Source organism: Lissotriton helveticus, chromosome 2_1 (genome assembly GCF_964261635.1).
Source record: "Lissotriton helveticus chromosome 2_1, aLisHel1.1, whole genome shotgun sequence".
Classification (NCBI taxonomy): Eukaryota; Metazoa; Chordata; class Amphibia; order Caudata; family Salamandridae; genus Lissotriton; species Lissotriton helveticus.
Window position 1 is genome coordinate 1452149986 of NC_136059.1, and position 21822 is coordinate 1452171807.

At 51.9% G+C, this 21822-nt stretch overlaps 1 protein-coding gene across 2 annotated transcripts in view; it reads left to right on the plus strand.

The window, feature by feature from the left end:
• The first annotated feature begins 11667 nt into the window (after positions 1–11667).
• CCNI (cyclin I) overlaps positions 11668–21822 on the plus strand; it is a 431201-nt gene continuing 421046 nt past the window's right edge. The window contains exons 1-2 of one of the 2 annotated variants that reach the window (XM_078676373.1): positions 11668–11949; positions 12880–13036. In XM_078676373.1, the coding sequence (XP_078532499.1) occupies positions 12923–13036 (114 nt within the window). In that variant the 5' untranslated portion in view covers positions 11668–11949; positions 12880–12922. The remainder of the gene's footprint in view (positions 11950–12879; positions 13037–21822) is intronic. The other variant, XM_078676374.1, reaches the window with a different exon arrangement.

The following is a 21822-nucleotide window of genomic DNA, read 5'->3' on the forward strand; positions in this document are numbered from 1 at the left end:
TTTCTTGATGCATAGGATTTTGCAATTCCTAAATTGCGATTCCTTAATTTTCGCAATTTAGGAATTGCAAATTCCTATAATGATGCATGTGCCCCTTAGCACTTGGAACATATAATAATAATCACTGTAGCACAAAATAGAACATAAAGCACACAACCAGTAACCACTGGTAACCGGTAAGTACCACCTACGCAACCCTAACCACCTTAGGAGAATGTCACGCAGGGAACCGGGGCCTCACTAGCAACACCTGTACTAGGAGAAAAACAACCACCTAAGTATCACCATACATTTAGGGGTATAAGCATAGGAACATTACACATGATGCATAAACATTCAGAGGTGTAGGGAAGGAAAACACATGATGCATAAACAACACATTCAGAGGTGTAGGAACAAGGCACATGACGCATAAAAACATTCAGAGTTGCAGGAAAGAACAATTGCGCAAAATTCACATTAGTCACCACCTGTGACTGTCCCTAGGCCAACTGGCCTCGCAGGGGCTAGGACGCCCTGTGTCCCAAAGTCATGGCGGCCTAAACGGAGCAGCTGCCCACTAAGTGCTGGACAGCTGTGGAGACAATGGGGCCAATGCTGGAGCCTCGCGGCCCTAAACAAATAGAATGTCCCCCTGACGTTGGAGTCCCCCCTCTGGGGACTCGAAATCAACAAATGGCCCCAAAAGCCTTGTGGGCTCTAAACAAACACTGCGGCACTCCAGAGCCTCTCAGGGCTCGTAAAACAAATATGCCCCCTTGAGCCTCTCTGGGTTCGCAAACAAAGTGATGCCCCCGGAGCCTCTCTTAGGCTCGAGAACAAATAGGGCTGGGAGCCTCTCGGGGCTCTAAATAAAGTTGTGCCCCCTGAGCCTTTCAGGCTCGAACACAAAAATGCGGCACTCCCGAGCCTCTCTGGGTTCGTATCAACTGGTGCCCTCGGTGGAGCCTCGGGGCTCTGGGACCAAGATGCCGGGAAATCGTTGGAGTCCCCGCTTGGGGACTCGGAAAAAGAATGCCCCCTTACACTGGAGGGGAGGGACGGGCACCGGCAATGTGCCCCGACGCCCTCCTCCTCGATACTGCACACCGGGCCCCACTCACCGGTCCGCAGACTCCTCCGGACTCCTCTCCTGATGGCCGGGGGAGTCCAAGGGCCCGCGGGGCTCTCCTCTGGGGCTCAGGCCTCGCTGGACTGCTCCTCAGGTGCCGCGGGTGGGGCTCCCCTCCTCCAGGGCCGCGCCTCTGCTGCTTCACCCCGGGGCTCTCCTCTCGTCTCGGAGCCCCGGGGGAGGGAGGTTGCTTCCGAGTGTCCGGAGGTCCCGCCCCTGGCCTTCCTGACTTCCGGCCGGCGGCGGAGGTTCCTTTCTCGGGGACACGGGGTGAAAGATGCCGGGTGGGCACCGGCCAAAGCGATGGCAGCGCTCCCAAGCGCTATAGTAAAAATGCGCTGGGGCGCTAGAACTAAATAAAGCGCTCCCAGGTGCTAGAGCAATATAAAGCGCTCCCAGGCACTTAGAATACAAATAAAGGGCTCCCAAGCGCTAAAGACAAAATACAGCGCTCCCAGGCGCTTTAAAGCAAAATAAAGCGCTCCCAGGCGCTAGAGGAACAACAAGTCCAGCAAAAGGTCCCTCAGCAGAGCAAGGTAAGGGGGGGCAAGGCTGGGCCAGGGGCCAGCTCACTGGGCCCTCCAGGCAGGAAGGCAGTCCCAAGTGGCGGTTCCTCCTGGCACCCAGCAGCAGCCCCCCTCAGTAGGATCAGGAACAGAAGAACACATTGTAAGGGGACACAGCCCCTTTTTATACATAGTATTCCTTTGTCTGGCTCAGGGTGAGGGGAAAAACCAGTCGCAGCTGGTTTGTGAGCACTCTTGATGTGCTCAGCCCCTCACTCTATTCACTGACAGGGCTAGGGATATTAGACGCACCACAGAGGGCAGAGCCAGCATTGTGTGGGGAAAGCCCAGCCCTATTCAGGACCCAGGTGCACCACTCCCTCACATCACACATGCTAATCTCAACACTCACCAACGGGCAGACCCATCATGACTCATGGAGCCTGGCACCCCAGCCAGCTCCAGCCAATCACACACCAGCACCTTTACAGCACACGCACAGACATGTCTAGAAGTGGCACTTCCACACTAGACATACACGCCGCATACATCATTGCGCAGCATTCAATCACACGAGTCCGCACATACCAGACTCGAGCCTGCACACCCCACGCATCAGGAACTACCAGGGACACATACATTCCCCATGCATTCCTATGGGAGGGCAGGCCTATCTCACCACATGCACTCAGAGAGCGCACGCACTTTCCACTGGGACACAGTGAAAGTGGGCAGAAACCAAAAATCACCATCACTAGGTCACCATTAAAAAGCAAAAAGTTTAGGGGTGAACCTGCCAGGAGGGCCAAGTCCAACACTGCTGCATGCTGCAAACTGCTGCACACCTCACACTGCTGCCTGCTTCACACTGCTGCATGCCTCACACTGCTGCACGCCTCACACTGCTGCATGCTGCACACTGCTGCATGACACACTGCTGCATGCCTCACACTGCTGCACGCCACACACTGCTGCACGCCTCACAGTGCTGCACACCTCACACTGCTGCACGCCTTAGACTGCTGCACGCCTCACACTGCTGCACGCTGCACACTGCTGTATTACTCACACTGCTGCATGCCTCACACTGCTACATGCCTCACACTGCTGCATGCTGCACACTGCCGCACGACTCACACTGCTGCACGCCTCAAACGGCTGCACGCCTCACACGGCTGCACGCCTTACACTGCTACATGCCTCACACTGCTGCACGCCTCACTGTACTGCACACCACACACTGCTGCACGGCACACACTGCTGCACGCCTCACACTACTGCATGCCTCACACCGCTGCACACCACACTGCTGCACGCCTCACACTGCTGCATGCCTCACACTGCTGCACGCCTCACACTGCAGCATGCTGCACACTGCTGTATTACTCACACTGCTGCATGCTGCACACTGCTGCATTACTCACATTGCTGCATGCTGCACACTGCCGCATGACTCACACTTCTGCATGCCTCACACGGCTGCACGCCTCACATGGCTGCACGCCTTACACTGCTACACGCCTCACACTGCTGCATGCTGCACACTGCTGCATCACTCACACTGCTGCATGCTGCACACTGCTGCACGACACACTGCTGCACGCCACACACTGCTGCACACCACACACTGCTGCACACCTCACGCTGCTGCACACCTCACACTGCTGCACGCCTCACACTGCTGCATGCTGCACACTGCTGCATGACACACTGCTGCATGCCTCACACTGCTGCACGCCACACACTGCTGCACGCCTCACACTGCTGCACACCTCACACTGCTGCACGCCTTACACTGCTGCACGCCTCACACTGCTGCACGCTGCACACTGCTGTATTACTCACACTGCTGCATGCTGCACACTGCTGCATGCCTCACATTGCTACATGCCTCACACTGCTGCATGCTGCACACTGCCGCACGACTCACACTGCTGCACGCCTCACACGGCTGCACGCCTCACACGGCTGCACGCCTTACACTGCTACACGCCTCACACTGCTGCACGCTGCACACTGCTGCATCACTCACACTGCTGCATGCTGCACACTGCTGCACAACACACTGCTGCACGCCACACACTGCTGCACACCGCACACTGCTGCACACCTCACACTGCTGCACACCTCACACTGCTGCACGCCTCACACTGCTGCACGCCTCACACTGCTGCATGCTGCACACTGCTGCATGCTGCACACTGCTGCATGACACGCTGCTGCATGCCTCACACTGCTGCACGCCTCACACTGCTGCACGCCTCACACTGCTGCATGCTGCACACTGCTGCATGACACACTGCTGCATGCCTCACACTGCTGCATGCCTCACACTGCTGCATGCTGCACACTGCTGCACGCCCCACACTACTGCGCACCACACAGTACTGCACACCACACACTGCTGCACGGCACACACTGCTGCATGCCTCACACTACTGCATGCCTCACACCGCTGCACACCACACTGCTGCACGCCTCACACTGCTGAAGGCCTCACACTGCTGCACGCCTCACACTGCTGCATGCTGCACACTGCTGTATTACTCACACTGCTGCATGCTGCACACTGCTGCATTACTCACACTGCTGCATGCTGCACACTGCCGCACGACTCACACTTCTGCATGCCTCACACTGCTGCACGCCTCACCCTGCTGCACGCCTCACACTGCTGCACGCTGCACACTGCTGCATTACTCACACTGCTGCATGCTGCACGACACACTGCTGCACGCCACACACTGCTGCACACCACACACTGCTGCACACCTCACACTGCTGTCCCTGCTTGCAGGGCCGGTCGCTCCACGCACCGCGCGGCTCCCCCCCCCCGTGAGTGCCAGGACCTCTGACCCCTCCGCTGCTGCCTCGCTCCAGCTGAGCGCCTAGATTGCTTGTGTTAGTAACTTGTGCCAGTTTCTTCATTCTGTATTAGCTTGTGCCCCTGTTTTTGCCAGTCTCTTGTTTTCTTAGCTGTACCCCTGCTATTTTGTTGTCCCCGTGTACCCGTAATTGTTTTCCCGCCGCTTCTCCCCCTCCCCTCTCCCCGCCGCTGCTCCCCTGCCGCCCCGCCCCCTTTTCTTTCTGTATCCCACCCATTGGCCACCCCGCTCCCGCCTCCCAGCTGCTCCTCCCTCCCACTTGGCCATTTATGGAGGTCGCCGCACGGTGGTCAGCTGTGACCTTTGTCCCTGCTTGCAGGGCCGGTTGCTCCACACACCGCGTGGCTCCCCCCCGTGAGTGCCAGGACCCCTGACCCCTCCGCTGCTGCCTCGCTCCAGCTGAGCGCCTGGAGTGCTTGTGTTAGTAACTTGTGCCAGTTTCTTCGTTCTGTATCAGCTTGTGCCCCTGTTTTTGCCAGTCTCTTGTTTTCTTAGCTGTACCCCTGCTATTTTGTTGTCCCCGTGTATCTGTGATTGTTTTCCTGCCGCTTCTCCCCCTCCCTGCTCCCCGCCGCTGCTCCCCTGCGGTCCCGCCCCCTTTTCTTTCTGTATCCCACCCATTGGCCACCCCGCTCCCGCCTCCCAGCTGCTCCTCCCTCCCACTTCGCCATTTATGTAGGTCGCCGCACGTTCGCGCCGATTGTGCGCCGAAGGCGTGCCAAAGGCAAGCCCGCCTGCGCCCGTCTGCGCCTGGACCGCGCCCAGCGCCAGGACCCCTGCCCCCCGACGATGCCAGACCACATGACGGACCTACGACGCCGCCACCCTCAACGCACTCATCGCCGACCGGAACCCCGCCTGCTACCGAGACTCCCCGAAACGCACCCACGGACCCTTCACCTGCCAAGCCTGCAATTTCACCTGCCACCGGACCAGCACCACACCTGAAAGGCCAGGCACCACCAACAACCACCTCAAGTGCATCCTGCTCAACACCCGCTCCGTCCACAGACACACTGTCGAACTCTGGAACCTCCTCGACACAACATCACCAGACGTCGCCTTCCTCGCGGAAACCTGGATGAACGCCTCCTCAGTGCCCGACATCGCCATAGCCATCCCGGACGGATACAAGATCACCCGGTGGGATCGCGTTAACCAGAACGGAGGAGGCATCGCCATCGTCCACAGGAACACCATCCGCATCACGACCAACTCCGACGACACCTTCACCGCCGCCGAGCATCTCCACTTCCAGATCCACACCGACCCCAAGACCACCCTCAGAGGCACCCTCATCTACAGACCCTCGGGACCACGCACACAATTCAGCGAAGCCATCGCAGACTTCATCAGCCCGCACGCCCTCACCTCCCCTGACTACATCCTCCTGGGGGACCTCAACTTCCACCTGGAGAACAACAAGGACAACAACTCCACCACCCTGCTGGACAACCTCGCCAACCTCGGACTCAAGCAACTGGTGAACACCCCCACCCACTACGCCGGCCACACGCTTGACCCCGTCTTCTCCTCCAGCAAGCACATCTCCTTCAGCCACTCCACCGGACTCCATTGGACTGACCACAGCTGCGTCCACTTCAGCTTCAGGAGAACCACGACCCACCACCACCCGCAACAGGTTCCCCGCAGGAGCTGGAGCAAGATCACCGCCGACCAACTCACCACCTCCCTCAGCCAGAACCCTCCTGCCAGCGCAACGGACCCCAACGAAGCAGCCAGCATCTTCACACAGTGGCTCACCAACTGCGCCGACAGCCTCGCACCACTGAAGAACCCTCCCAGCAGACCCGGCAGCAAGAAAGCCTTGTGGTTCACCGACTAACTCAAAACATCCAAGAAAAACTGCTGCACCCTCGAAAAAGCCTGGCGCCACGACCAGACTACAGAAAACATGACTGCCCTCAAGAACGCCACCCGCACACACTACCAGCTGATCCGCACCACCAAAAGGACAACATTCAAAGAACGACTGGACAACAACACCCACAACAGCAAGGAACTCTTCAGCATCGACAAAGAGCTCTCCAACCCCAGCGCCGGAAACAACAACATCACTCCCTCGCAAGACCTATGCGACTCACTCGCCTCCTTCTTCCACCGCAAGATCGCTGACATACACAACAGCTTTGGCGCACCGCCCACGCACCCAACCACCGAACCACCGCCCCCCACCACCACCCTACGCAACTGGACCCCGGTCAGCACCGAAGACACCACCCGCACGATGAACACCATCCACTCCGGATCCCCTACCGACCCCTGCCCCCACCACGTCTTCAACAGGGCCGACTCCATCATCGCACCCCATCTCCGAGACATCATCAACATCTCCTTCGCCACCGCCACCTTCCCGGAGAGCTGGAAGCATGCCGAGCTCAGCGCCCTCCTGAAGAAACCGACAGCGGACCCCTCCGACCTCAAGAACTTTCGCCCCATCTCGCTCCTCCCTTTTCCGGCCTAAGTCATCGAGAAGACCGCCAACAAACAGCTCGCCGCCTTCCTCGAGACGAACGGATCCCTTGACCCCTCACAGTCCGGTTTCCGAGCCAAACACAACATCGAGACCACCCTCATCGCAGCCACCGATGACATCAGATCCCTGCTCGACAACGGGGAAACAGCTGCCCTCATCCTCCTGGACCTCTCTGCGGCGTTCGTCACGGTCTGCCACCGCACCCTAATACAGCGCCTCAGCAACATCGGAATCCAAGAGAAGGCACTGGAGTGGATCATCTCATTCCTCGCCGGAAGAACCCAGAGAGTCCGCCTCCCCCCGTTCAAATCCGCGGCCACCGAAGTAATCTGTGGCGTTCCACAAGGATCCTCTCTCAGCCCCACCCTCTTCAACGTCTACATGAGCCCCCTCGCAGCCATCGCACGCCAACACAACCTGAACATCATCTCCTACGCCGACGACACCCAGCTGATCCTCTCCCTCACCAAAGACCCCGCCACCGCCAGAGCCAACCTCCAGGAAGGAATGAAAGACGTCGTAGAGTGGATGAAGACCAGCTGCCTGAAACTGAACTCAGACAAGACGGAAGTCCTCATCCTGGGATCATCCCCCTCCGCCTGGGACGACTCCTGGTGGCCCCCCGCCCTGGGCTCCACCCCCAAGTCAACGGACCACGCACGAAACCTGGGCTTCATCCTGGACTCCTCCCTCTCGATGACCAGACAAGTCAACGCCGTCTAGTCATCCTGTTTCAACACCCTGCGCATGCTCCATAAGATCTTCCGATGGATCCCCACCGAAACCAGGAAGACGGTCACCCAGGCACTCGTCACCAGCCGACTGGACTACGGGAACACCCTCTACCACTGCCAAACTGCAGAAAAGACTCCAGCGCATACAGAACGCCTCCGCACGACTCATCCTGGACATCCCCCGTCACAACCACATCTCCGACCACCTGAGAGACCTGCACTGGCTCCCCGTCAGCAAGAGGATCACGTTCAGACTCCTCACCCACGCACACAAGGCTCTCCACGACCTGGGCCCCAAGTACATCAACAACCGCCTCACCTTGTACACGCCCACCCGCCAGCTGCGATCGTCCAGCCTCGCCCTCGCCACCGTACCACGTATTCGCAGAGCCACTGCCGGAGGAAGATCCTTCTCCTTCCTGGCGGCCAAGACATGGAACTCCCTCCCCATCCACCTACGGCTGACCCAGGACCACCTCTCCTTCAGGAAGCAACTCAAGACCTGGCTTTTCGAGCAGTAGCGGACCCCCCCCCCCCCCCCCCCCCCCCCAGCGCCTTGAGACCTTCCAGGTGAGTAGCACGCTATATAAATGTGGCTGATTGATTGATTGACTGATGCACACCTCACACTGCTGCACACCTCACACTGCTGCACGCCTCACACTGCTGCACGCCTCACACTGCTGCACGCTGCACACTGCTGTATTACTTACGCTGCTGCACGGCACACTGCTGCACGCCTCACACTGCTGCACGCGACACACTGCTGTACGCCACACACTTCTGCACGCCTCACACTGCTGCACGCCTCACACTGCTGCATGCTGCACACTGCTGCATTGCTCACACTGCTGCATGCCTCACACTGCTGCACGCCTGACACTGCTGCACGCTGATGCATGCTGCACACTGCTGCACGACACACTGCTGCACGCCACACACTGCTGCACACCTCACACTGCTGCACACCTCACACTGCTGCACGCCTCACACTGCTGCACACCACACGGCTGCACACCACACTGCTGCACGCCTCACACTGCTGCACGCCTCACACTGCTGCACGCCTCACACTGCTTCACACCTCACACTGCTGCACGCTGCACACTGCTGCATTACTCACACTGCTGCATGCTGCACACTGCTGCACGCCACATACTACTGCACGCCACACACTGCTGCACGCCACACACTGCTGCATTACTCACACTGCTGCATGCTGCACACTGCTACACGCCTCACACTTCTGCACACCTCACACTGCTGCACGCCACACACTGCTGCACACCTCACACTGCTGCACGCCTCACACTGCTGCACGCCACACTGCTGCACACCACACTGCTGCACGCCTCACTCTGCTGCACACCTCACACTGCTGCATGCTGCACACTGCTGCATGACACACTGCTGCATGCCTCACACTGCTGCATGCATCACACTGCTGCATACTGCACACCACACACTGCTGCACGCCACACACTGCTACACACCTCACACTGCTGCATGCCTCACACCGCTGCACACCACACTGCTGCACGCCTCACACTGCTGCACGCTGAACACTGCTGCACGCTGAACACTGCTGCACGCTGAACACTGCTGTATTACTCACACTGCTGCATGCAGCACACTGCTGCACGGCACACTGCTGCACGCCTCACACTTAGGGATGCTACACACTGCTGCACGCCTCACCCTGCTGCACGCCTCACACTGCTGCACACTGCTGCATTACTCACACTGCTGCATGCTGCACACTGCTGCACGACACACTGCTGCACGCCACACACTGCTGCACACCTCACACTGCTGCACACCTCACACTGCTGCACACCTCACACTGCTGCACGCCTCACACTGCTGCACGGTGCACACAGCTGCATTACTCACACTGCTGCACGGCACACTGCTGCACGCCTCACACTGCTGCACGCCACACACTGCTGTACGCCACACACTTCTGCATGCCTCACACTGCTGCACGCCTCACACTGCTGCACGCTGCTGCATTGCTCACACTGCTGCATGCTGCACACTGCTGCACGACTCACATTGCTGCATGCTGCACACTGCTGCATTACTCACACTGCTGCATGCTGCACAACATACTGCTGCACGCCACACACTGCTGCACACCTCACACTGCTGCACGCCTCACACTGCTGCACACCACACTGCTGCACGCCTCACACTGCTGCACGCCTCACACTGCTGCACACCTCACACTGCTGCACGCTGCACACTGCTGCATTACTCACACTGCTGTATGCTGCACACTGCTGCACGCCACACACTACTGCATGCCACACACTGCTGCATTACTCACACTGCTGCATGCTGCACACTGTTGCACGTCTCACACTGCTGCACACCTCACACTGCTGCACGCCACACACTGCTGCACTCCTCACACTGCTGCACGCCTCACACTGCTGCACGCCACACTGCTGCACACCACACTGCTGCACGCCTCACTCTGCTGCACACCTCACACTGCTGCACGCCACACACTGCTGCATCTCACACTGCTGCATGCTGCACGACATAATGCTGCCCGCCTCACACTGCTGCACGCCTCACACTGCTGCACGCTTCACACTGCTGCATGCCTCACACTGATGCACGCCACACTGCTGCATTACTCACACTGCTGCATGCTGCACACTGCCGCACGACACACACTGCTGCACCCCTCACACTGCTGCACGCCCCACACTGCTGCACGCCATACACTGCTGCACGCCACACACTGCTGCACGCCACACACTGCTGCACGCCTCACACTGCTGAACACCACATCACTCAGGGACACCGCCATATAACTCTAGGACACCACCACATCACTCTAGGACACCACCACATCACTCTGGGGGCACCACCACATCACTCAGCGGCACCACCACATCACTCAGGGGCACCACCACATCACTCACAGACACCACCACATCACTCAGGAACACCGCCACATCACTCTGGGACACCACCACATCACTCAGCCCAACCACATCATCACTCAGCACCACAACAGCATCACTCAGCACCACAAAAGTACTGTCCTTGCTTGCTACCAACAAGCATTGCCATAGCCATTAGGAAAGTGTAAGCTATTGGCTTTGTGAATAACAATGCTATTAATTTATATATTTTCAAAGCCAACACATATTAAAAAAAATAGTCATTTACAATACCAATAGCTCTCACTTTCCTAATTCAAGACCCATTGCATTGCAAATGCTTGTTTATTTTAAATCTCCCTCGTCCCTGTCGTAAAATGTTGGCATGTATGCATGTAAAGCAACCCAATCATTTCGGATCGAGTTTGTGCTATATCAAAGTGCAAAATAAAAAAATCTCCGTATAACCGGTTATGGCAAGACGAGAACAGAAACCATTTTGCACGTCTGCAGGGCACAAAAAAGCCATAAAACGTAGAATGATTTTGTTGACAACGGCAGAAAAAAAAGAGCCCGCCCTGAGACGTTGGAAATAAAGGCAGGACTAACGTACAAACATCTTTAGCGGGTGTAGTATTTCGTCCTGGCACTTGAAGATTTAGCCATTGATCCCAATACTCCGAGTTTCTACCAAGAAAAATCAATGCAAACATGTGTATATATATATAGATATACATATATTTATATGTATATATATATATATGTCAATAAAGCGAAAGATTTATATAAACTATTTATAGTATTGAGCTAGTACAGGGATCCGCGTATCTAACCAGTTTTTAAATACTTATCCTATGAAATTCTTAAGTTCATGAGAGTAGCACGATTAAGTCACACTTATGTATTGTATTCATGCATTTTCAACTTGGAAACTTGTAAGAAAGGACTGTATAACACGGCGCCGTAACCAGCATTTGCAGAGCCTTTGTCCTTCTTTGGTTTTTAAACATTTTCACCGTGATTATGTATCCTTCCGCGGACAGCCGGTCCTTTTTTTTATCCCCGCCCCCTGGCAGTGCCTGCTCTGCGTCTTACCTTTTCCTAGCTTTATATTTTTTTTATATAATTACCCCCTTTTATTTTTTTAATCCCCTGCCCCGCAGGCCCCGTGTCCACTGCCAGGATGCGCCCCCAGTCCAACAGCAAGATGCAGGAAGCAGCCTGAATATTTTTTCTTTGTATTAAGATATTTTACGTTATTTTTAATGGACCGGATGAGCTCCAAATGCAACTGTGAATTTTACAGGTTTGCAGGGGAGGTAAGAGGTTTAAGTGGAACTTGGGGGGTAGGGAATCGAGAGGGGGCGGGGATTGGGGAGGAGGGGGGGGGGGGGCGGGAAGCCCTTGACCTTTCCGATCTTTGGTGATTTATAGTTTTACGCGGAATGCACCCATTTTCTAATAGCGGCAAATGGTATGACTAGCGTATTTTGGTTTAAAAATACGAAGATTCACAATACCTAACTATAGTGTTTTTTTTGTTGTTGCAGAATTTTTTTGTAGGTTTGTATTATGTGTCCCCGAAATTGATGGTGCTTTACCTTTGTGGATGTTGCTTTACCTTTGTGGCGTCACTTATAAATTGACTTGATTAGAGTGACGTAACAGAGGGTTTCTGGCATCGTTGAGGTATTAGGCACCCTAAATCTATATTGATGGATACCACTTTTTTGTAGCTGCCACGAAGAAGCGATACACAAGTGACATGTTTACAAATAATAAAGTTTAAACCTCATAACTTTGGCACCTCGCCAGGTGTAGTATGCACTATATATGTGCTAATTTAGTTTTGATAACTAGAATGAAACCGAATCAAACTGTAATTTGCCTTTTTATTTATCTGAAGTGTCAGCGAGTACGATGTGTCTGCATATCTGTTGGGACTCTGTAATCCATATTTTCTGTTGTATTTTCTAGATTAATGCCCTTGAGTGTTTTTTTTAATTCAATTTAAAGTGGCCCAGCATTCGCACAACGTCGTTTTCCTATTGTTGCCTGTCATTTAGGTATTCTTTCACTCGAACAGCATTTAGGTATTCTTTCACTCGAACAGCAAACATTACAGTTTGTGAAAATCACCCACCGTTTGGACACAAAATCGCGTAGAAAGCTCAATCCTAGTTCGCATTTGTCTAAATATGGATCTGATGTACCAAAGCACATTTCTGCTTTCTACTTTACTTTCTCAGGTAGTCGTATCCAGCCGGGAGGCAGGCGTATCCAAGGGGTACCATGAAGTTTTCAGGTCCCCTGGAGAGCCAGAGATTGTCATTTCTTTTAGAAGTGGCAATTTCTAAAGAAGCCCAGATGGGGAAGGTGTACGTGCCCAAAATTCTCAATAATCAGGTAATGTTTTCCTTTTTTTGTTGCAGTTGTTGTGCCATGCCCATAATAATAACCTTCTGCTTAAGGTCGTCACCAGAAGTTACTTGTGGGTGTTACACCTTACAGTTTTTGTGCTGATCAGCCCAAAGGAAAAAAATATATATCACTGCCAGAGGCCTATAGCTGTCTTTTGGGTGTATATATTCCTAACCCGAAGAATTCATATTCTATCTGTTAACCTTAAGGACTGAAATACATTTTCCCAAATACTGCTTTCAGAAATGTTTTCTGTTCAACTTTGTGATTACAAATCTGCAAATGTGGCAAACATAGAAAACTCATAATGCTGGAACATTCTGGAAAATATGTCTCAGACTTGTGCTGTTGGTTTATTTAACATCGAAATTCACACGAGTGACTTGTGCTGTTAGAGGAAAATATATCTATTAAAGAAACACCAAGAATGACAAGTTAACAATAGAATATGGGTTTATTACAATACTGTACTGAGGATCAGTCACTACAGGAGAGATCAGTTCACCTCAAGGGAGATACAACTCTGTCTCTGCCCCAGCTTAGAATCAGCTGTATTTATTCCTCCAAACCACAAGAGAAAAAAGTTACAAGCATAGGATGTACGTCCCAAAAGAGTAGATTAAAACCAGCAGAAACAACAATTTCCTGAAAACAAAGCACATATAGATATGGGCCACATGGCCCTCGAATCTCATATTGGCGGAAACCCCCTCAGTAGTTTTCCTGTTGTCAGACTTAAAACGTCATTAACAACTTTTACACGGATCTTTTTTCCTGTGAAGCAAGTGATTACGCTTTTTGGCCACGCTTATCTGACCTCTGACTTGTGGTTTCATTGATCATGCCAAGCATCATATAAGTGTGACATGTGGTTTTCAACTGAAGCGACTTATGAGCATGGGCAAGATTTGCAGCTGGGCCAGTCCATCCTGTGTATGCGGTTAATCTATGTGTGCATGCATTAGTAACACAGTTGCAAAATACATGATTGACACCTTCCAGCTCAGTCTCTTAAGCAGATGGACTTGTGGTTTTTGTAGTTCCAACATTTATAACACTACTGCTTTCCAGAGTCTGGAAGAAGATATGATCTACTCTTCATGCAGTAGCTTATCTTTGTGACTGCAGGCCATTTCCTGACCTTTCAACAAACTGTGTGACCTGATAAGTTCAGCTAAACTCCATGTCCTTTGTAACATGCTTTTTCTGACCTATTTCTCCTGCAGAGGCCTGGCCTGTATTTCTACTGAGTCCTAAAGCTGCTTTTCACTTGAAACTTCTGCATACAAGTTGCAGGCCTACTCTGTGTGTTCGTTTGCACAAAATGTATCCTATTGTTCCCTATATCATTCCCCCCTCTAGTTGATTCTTCAACTACTTCTTCTCCTAATCTCCCATCCTCGAAGGGAATCTCCTCGTATATAAAACTCTGTTCTAAGACACCTGTGGTGCTTTTCCTGACAAAGAATGCTCCTCCCACACTAGTTGTCATCTTTTTGCAACAGGCTAGTATCACCTGAAATACAAGGCACATTAAAAGCAATACAACAATTCAAGGCAACAAGGCCTTGAACAGCCCCGACATCCAGGATGGCACCCAATCGAGCCAGCCTTCGAACCGCTCATCCAGAACACCCACCTCTTCAACCAACTTCTTGTGTAGATAATGCAGTGTCTGAATGGCCCCATTCAATGTCCCATTGTCCTCTTGCACACTCCCCCTCATGGCTGTCATTATCAACGTTATTCTGGTTCTGCTTCAATATCTAGTGCGGGGGAGCTCCCAGGGGGCTTGGAAACCGCATCTGGGCCTAGCCAGATCATCTCCTCTTCCCCCTGGGTCAACCCTTTGGTGGCAACCCCTAATGACTGGCACGATGCTACTTATGACCACATGTGTCATTGAATAGTCTGTGTTCCTGTGGGACTGTTTTCCCAAACCGCTGTGCCATAGTATTCTGCAGCTTGCTTTTTCTTCCGCTGATGGTGAAACAAAGTCTCTTAGACAGCACATGGGGTGGTCATACAAATCGTAGAAGTCCACTGCTGATATCACCAGGGAGGGTGTGTATAAGTCACAGACGCCATTCCAGTTCGGGGTCAGGTGAATGTGAAGCTGAGTCCCGTACTGACAAAATTGGTCCGTCAGGCTGGCGGTGCCCCCCCGCATGTCCGCGTCGTCCACAGTGGTGTTGCAGTTGAGGTTACTTCCCCTTTGCTGTCCTATTTCCTCTGAAACAAAGAGAAAACTGAGTTAATTTCACTGCTATTCTAGAGTGGTGTGTTTTAGTTCCTGTCCAAATATATCTCTATATGTTTACTTTCCATATTAGCTTAAACTGTCCTATTATGTTACCAAATCTTAAAGGGCTACTTGTCCCTGCCATTCTACAATGATACAACTCTACATATGAATGTGACACCGGCATGCCATTTATCATTGGCAAATACTGATCCTGTACTACATTCAGATGATGGTTGAGTTACCTCTAAAATACCCCTGTCTAATATCCCTTTTTTCCCCCACTTTGGCCAATCTCTCTTATGACCTGTTTCCTTAATTCTTGATATCTGATCTCTATTCTTTAGTCTATCTGTCAAAGTCAGTAGTACTTCAGCCATGGTATCAAATCTTGTTGTTTTAACTTGCGTAGTAATGGGGCTAAGATATGTTTGTTGCAGCTGTGCTTTTATTCTACATAAAAAGGTGCAAAAGACAGTGAGTAAAAGCTTGGGAACACCTCCTTAGGGTAATGCAAATTATCTACTGCAGCAACATAAGGGATGAGGGAGCATACATAACTGGTATTAGCTGTGGATTTGCCTTTACTAAGCATGTGGTGGTACCTGGTACCACATATCTTCAAAACAAAGCAGTGTAGAGAAGATCATGGTCAGAATCATTATCGGCTGTTTTGCGCATGCATATAATGGAAACAGACAAGGGTTAACAAGCATCAGTATTAGCGCACAGAGATGAAAAAAATTAAATCAAAGCACATAACTTAATATAAATGTCTCTTGTTGAAGCGGTGGAGGGGGCTTTACTCCTGTTGCTTCTCTGTTCTCCCCCCTCTTTTTGCTGCTTGGTGTCCAAAGGGATGGATATCACAGCTAGGGCCAGGCAGATGTTGGAGTGAGACAGAAATCCATCGCTTGTAGCTGCAAATTTTTCACTACAGGCAACTGTGCTGTCAGAATCTCTTCACTGGTGAAACAGTTTCTAATGCAAATTAGAGTTTCAATGGCAAGGATGTCAGTTAGTCATGCACTGGAGGGGCATCATATGGAGGGGCTTTGACGCGCATGGCAGCTACAGTGTACCCTGTTTAGAGACGAACTTTGACACTTGTGTTAGGTGAGACAAATAAACATACATTTAAGTTTGTACTATTTCAGGTGCACTCTCAGTCTGTCACCTATGTCTAGTTAGTAGCACAATGATGTTCTTCCTTCCCTCTGTCACTATCTGATGTGGGGTCAAATGGTTGTCGGACCTGAGGTGTTTCTCAAGGTGAGCAGTGCTAATGGGAGTCAGTACAACCATTTCTTTTCTAATGTTACACACAGTTTACTTATTGTGTGTTTTAAGAGGTAATTTAAGCACACCAAGATGTTGTTACTTTGGGGGTGGTAAGCTAACAAGAGTTGGTTTGTCATTCTTAACAAAGTAGTGAGATGGGGGAAGATATTATTGAAAGAAATGCGTGCGCCAAAATCATATCTAATCTCCCGAGGAATGCCCCACTGGAGCATTCTCTCACCAACCAGAATATTAGCAGCAAACTTGGCATCACAATGGACATGAGTTCTTACTTTATCACTGGTGGCGCCTGGTGTGAAAATGTTTGTTGGCGCTCCCCAATGACCACCTCTGCCACTGATTCCCTCACTACCAACCCTTAACAGTGCCCCTTAAGTCATTTAATTAATTCTCATACCAGGGAAGGGTGTCAAAATACTCTACACCCACATTACATAGAGACAATCAGTCACACGTGTAAATCAATGTATAAGAAATGTTTCATAAGACCGAGAACTACAAGGTGTAGGAGTTACAAGTCATCCATACAGATACTCTCTCCCACACTCATCTGTCCTCTTGTCCACTGGACCACACTAGCTCCTCCCAGGACGGCAATTACAGGCTCACTCACAGCAGGCAAGTGGGGCGGCCAAAATTAGCTGACGTGCTTCAGGTCCTCCCATGTAAGCCCCCAGGAGATATTGCTCCAGTCCAGGTTTTCACACTCGTTCCCGCTGAAACGCTGCCATATTCAGAGAGAGGTGGTAGTGGACGCCGCGGTGGTGGCTCACCCCTGGACTACCTGCTGTTTAGCTTGCCGTTTCACCTCGCCGAGTCCCTGTGAGCCCCTCCGAGGCTCCCTGTGGACCCCACAGCCCGAGCTGCGCACCGCGCAGAAAAAGGGCTGAAAGTGAGTTGACGCACAAGTGCTAGTGAGGTCGAGACACATGAGCTTGTCTCAGTGATGCCACGGTGCCTTGAGGAAGTAGATGCGACACACCGAGTGACTAATTAGCAGTGAGAAAAGACAGCGACAATCCGTGCTGAGGCGAGCTGAAGCGGGCGAATTACTGCGGTGTGCGGGGGAACCGCTACATAAGAGCAAGGGAACGTGAACCTGCAGGACCACAGCTAGTATTGGCGGGGAGGCGAATGCTGGGAAGTTGACTGCCTGTAACGCCCTCCCTAGCAGGTGGACGAAACCTGGTGCCGAACTGGCAGAGAATGCCGCTGCTCAGCGGAGGTGGGCTCTCTGCGTGAGCACCTGAGTGTGCTGCAGGCTTTAATTCGACGGCGCTGCCCTCGGATTACACCGAGAGTGACCTCCTGGTTGTGAGGCGAGGGGGGGGGGGAATCAGCACGAGGCCTTATACCCACAGGGACACTTGCAGGAGAGTGACACCACATGCCCCCTTCTGCACTGCACGCAGAAACAGCTGAGGATTGCACCGCTGCAGTCATTAGGATTGTACTGGTATAGTTCTCATCCGAGATCTTTGGGTCCTGCACTGAGTAGCAACAAACAAACTCTGAGGTGACCTGAACGTGCTGTGAGAGGAAGACCAACGCACTGTGACAGCTGGACTTCCTACTGGCCAACGGCTTGTCCAGTTGATCAAACGAACTTGAGGGTTGTGAATCTCGATGCCTTCGTGGTGAAATGTCTTTTTGACCAGGTACTCTGCCTCATTTGCCCGAAGCTAGCACCTAAATCCTTCAGTGGGATAAGATAAGGGCCAAGTCCAGGACCGGGAGTGTAGCGAGTGGTGAGACTACACTCCCTATGGTCCCTTGCGGCCAGCCACGCCGCCGTACACCGCGGACGTCATCAGAGTGCCAGGAGGCGCGTACTAAAGAGCCCATGGGCTCCTGCAGCGCGGGACGCGCGTGGGTGTGCCCGTTTGAGCCCGTTGGAGACCGGAGGAGGCCGGGCTAGGCTCCCTCTCTAACCCCTGTGGATGTCCAGGCTAGTTGTTGTTGGTTACTGATTGCTTGTTCCACGCTATATCTTGGACACTAATCTCTTGGGAACTTTGACCTGATCGTGTTTCTTGTTCCCCAGGACAAAAAGAAAAATAACACTTGCGAGGGTAAATGTAGATCGGCATTGACTGGGGGAAGTGTTGTTGGGACTTTGGACCAATTTTTAAACGTTCGTCGCTGGGTGGCTTAGTATCTGCACGCTCTCCGGAACGTCTCATGGTCACAGCGATCGAATCCCTTGACCCAATAAGAGTCACTAGTCAGTCCTCGCCGGTGTGCCCAGAAAATTCATAATTACTGGAGAAGTCAGCTAGCCCCGTACCGGTAGAGGTGGTCAAAGAGGGCGTGTCCGGTGGCATACATCTGTGTATTGCCACAAGGTCCGCCCCCAATCAATCTACGGTGACCCCTGTTCCAACACCAGAGCCGGCGACAAAAAGGTAGAGGGGTGATGGCACACAAAGGCAGAAAAATCCCAAAGTCTAAAAGACAGACAGGAATGGTAGGACAGCACCTCCAGTGCCCCCAGTGCTTCCACCCGCTACCTCGACTCCAGTTTCATTGGGCGGCCCACTGTCCAATACCCATGAGACCTTGTTGGCTGAAGTTGGGGCTCTTCTTTTGTCCTCCTTATCACTGATCCTCGATAAACTGTCCCTGATAGAGGAAAGACTAACCAATCTTGAGTTGCATGTTACGTCGAATTTCTGTTTTATTGAGGGCACTTTTGGGAAAATTATCCGGCCTCTTGATACTGTTACCAATGTTGTGTGTGATCCTGTAAACTCTAGACCCCCTCCAGTGTGTAATAATGGTGAGGTGGGTATTGCTACTAAAGATGTTTTAGTCTCATTGGGGGATCAGGAGGGTGTGCTAGGGAACATGTCAAGAGAATTTGCTCAGTTGATTCCGAGTTCCCCCAGTGGGGATGGCAGTAGATCCCGGGGCAGGCCTCCGAGTAATCACACCCAGCATTATTCTAAGCGTAGGATATGGGACCAGCCCAATATCGCCCCTTTGCATAATAACTGTGAACCCTCAACTGTTCATAACCCCCTGGAAGGTAGCACTGGTTCTATGGTCCTACACCTCCCACCAGCTGCAGCTCCTCTGGTGGTGGTTCTGAAGAATGTACCGCTCCTCCTAGAGAGTTAAACGGAATCCACCGAGCAGCTAATGGCTAAAACAATGCATTGGCTTAGTGCTCAACTGAAGGCGGAGGGGGTACCGGGATGGGATATTTGCAACCAAATGATTATGGCTAGACGTGCATCTTGGGTGGGCCACACTAAAAAGGAAGGGTGGGGTGATTGTGAAGTTGCTAATTTTAATAATGCTCACGCTGTTAGATTTCTACTGGGTCATCTAGGGAGTAGAAACCATTGGCGCTATCCTGAGAAAATCTCCCTTCTGCCTTTAGGTTTCTTTTACAGAAACAATCATCTTTCTTTGCAAGCGGACGGGAGAAGTTCTGCACCACAACGCTCCACTGTTGGCCCCTTCAATCTCAACCTCGTTAACAGATTTGCTCCTCTGTCTGGTTTGGACATGTGCGATTGACTGGCCCCTGTAGCTTTATCTGTAACTGAGGCACAAACTAACCAATCTGCCCCCTCTGCTGGGATAGCTTCAAGTTCTCAGAGGGCTACAACTGAGGGGCCTGAGCATATGGAGGCTCCGACATTAATGGATCGGGGGGATGGTATAGCCACAAGCTTATTAAGCATGTTATCGTGGAATATTGCTAGCTTATTATCAAAGACCTCTTCCTCTGACTGGTCTACTTTCATCGAGTCTTATGATATCATTGCCCTGCAGGAGACCTGGTCCTTGAGTACCATCTGTCGACCAGGTTATTTGGCCTTTGGTAAACCTGCTATTGCAAATCCCAAGGGACGTCCCTCGGGAGGTCTATTGGTTTGGATAAGACAGCGGGTGGGTCTTCAGATAGAAGAACTTGGGATTGACAACCCAGACATCAAGCCTCTTAAAATAGATTTTGATCATGACCCTGGTTTGATATTGATTAACGTCTATGCCAGAGGTATGCCCGGGGGAAAGCCTCATCAACTATCACTAGCTTAGAGCACTTTACCAAGTCAATGGAAGGATCAAGTAACTGGGTCATTAAGGTGGACCTACTTAGCGAATTGAAGGACAAGTGGGTGCGAGACGGAATAGAACTTGATGATGAGGACTGGCAATCGGCCGTGTCTTCTCCTAGAGTGGTCGCCATTCTTGCACGGCTGCGGCTGGTTCAATTAAAAATATTACACAGGGTCTATGTTACGGGGCCCCGCCTTGTACGGATGGGTCTGTCTGATACCGGACTGTGTAGGCGGAAATGTGGTCTTGTGGGGACATTCCTCCATGTTATCTGGGAGTGTCAATATATTGCTGAGTATTGGCGTAAGATTCACAACACTATTCATGAGGTTTTGGGGGTTTCCTTGCTACCAGAGGCGAGGAGGTGCCTTCTTAACATATGGGAACCTACCAACCTTAACACCGCACAGACACAATGGGTTACATTGAGTTTCATGATAGCAAAAAGGAATATAGCCCAGCAATGGGGATCAGAACAGCCTCCCACCCTTGAGATCTGGAAGAATAACTTCGATTGGAGCATGTTCCGGGAAAAGACTGTTTTTATGGAAAGTGGCCGCCCTCGAAAGTGGGCTTCAATATGGGGACCCTGGAATAAATATAGAGGAGAGATTTGTGTGCCACCCAGGAACGCTGTTTTTGATGTACCCCCATCCTCGTAGGGATTCTGACGTGTATGTACTCCTATATCCTGTACCCCCGTGGGTTATGTGTTGAATGCGACATTACTCTTCTGTACTGTTTTTTTTTATTGATGCTTTGTTTCAATAAAAAGATTTGTTAAAAAAAAGTAACTGGGTCATTGTGGGGGAGTTCAACTGTACGTTTGAGCTGCTCGGCATAGAGGATACAAGCTGTACTAGCGAAGTGGATGCGAGCTGGGGTGTTCCGTCCTTAACGCTTCCCCCAATTAATAAATGGACGGAGGCAGTCCTCCAATTAAAAAGCTTGACACTGGAGGCTGGGCTCCGGGCACTCCATGGGAGAACCAAATCTGACTGTAATGGTAATCCCACTTTTAATAACAGGAGAAGAAGTAGCAGGATCAACTACATTCATATTAATTTAGAATTGTGGGCAAGACTAAAGGATATGGAGTTTTTAGAAACACCAGAGAGCGATCATTACGCCTTTGTCTGTAGCACTAGAGGTAAAG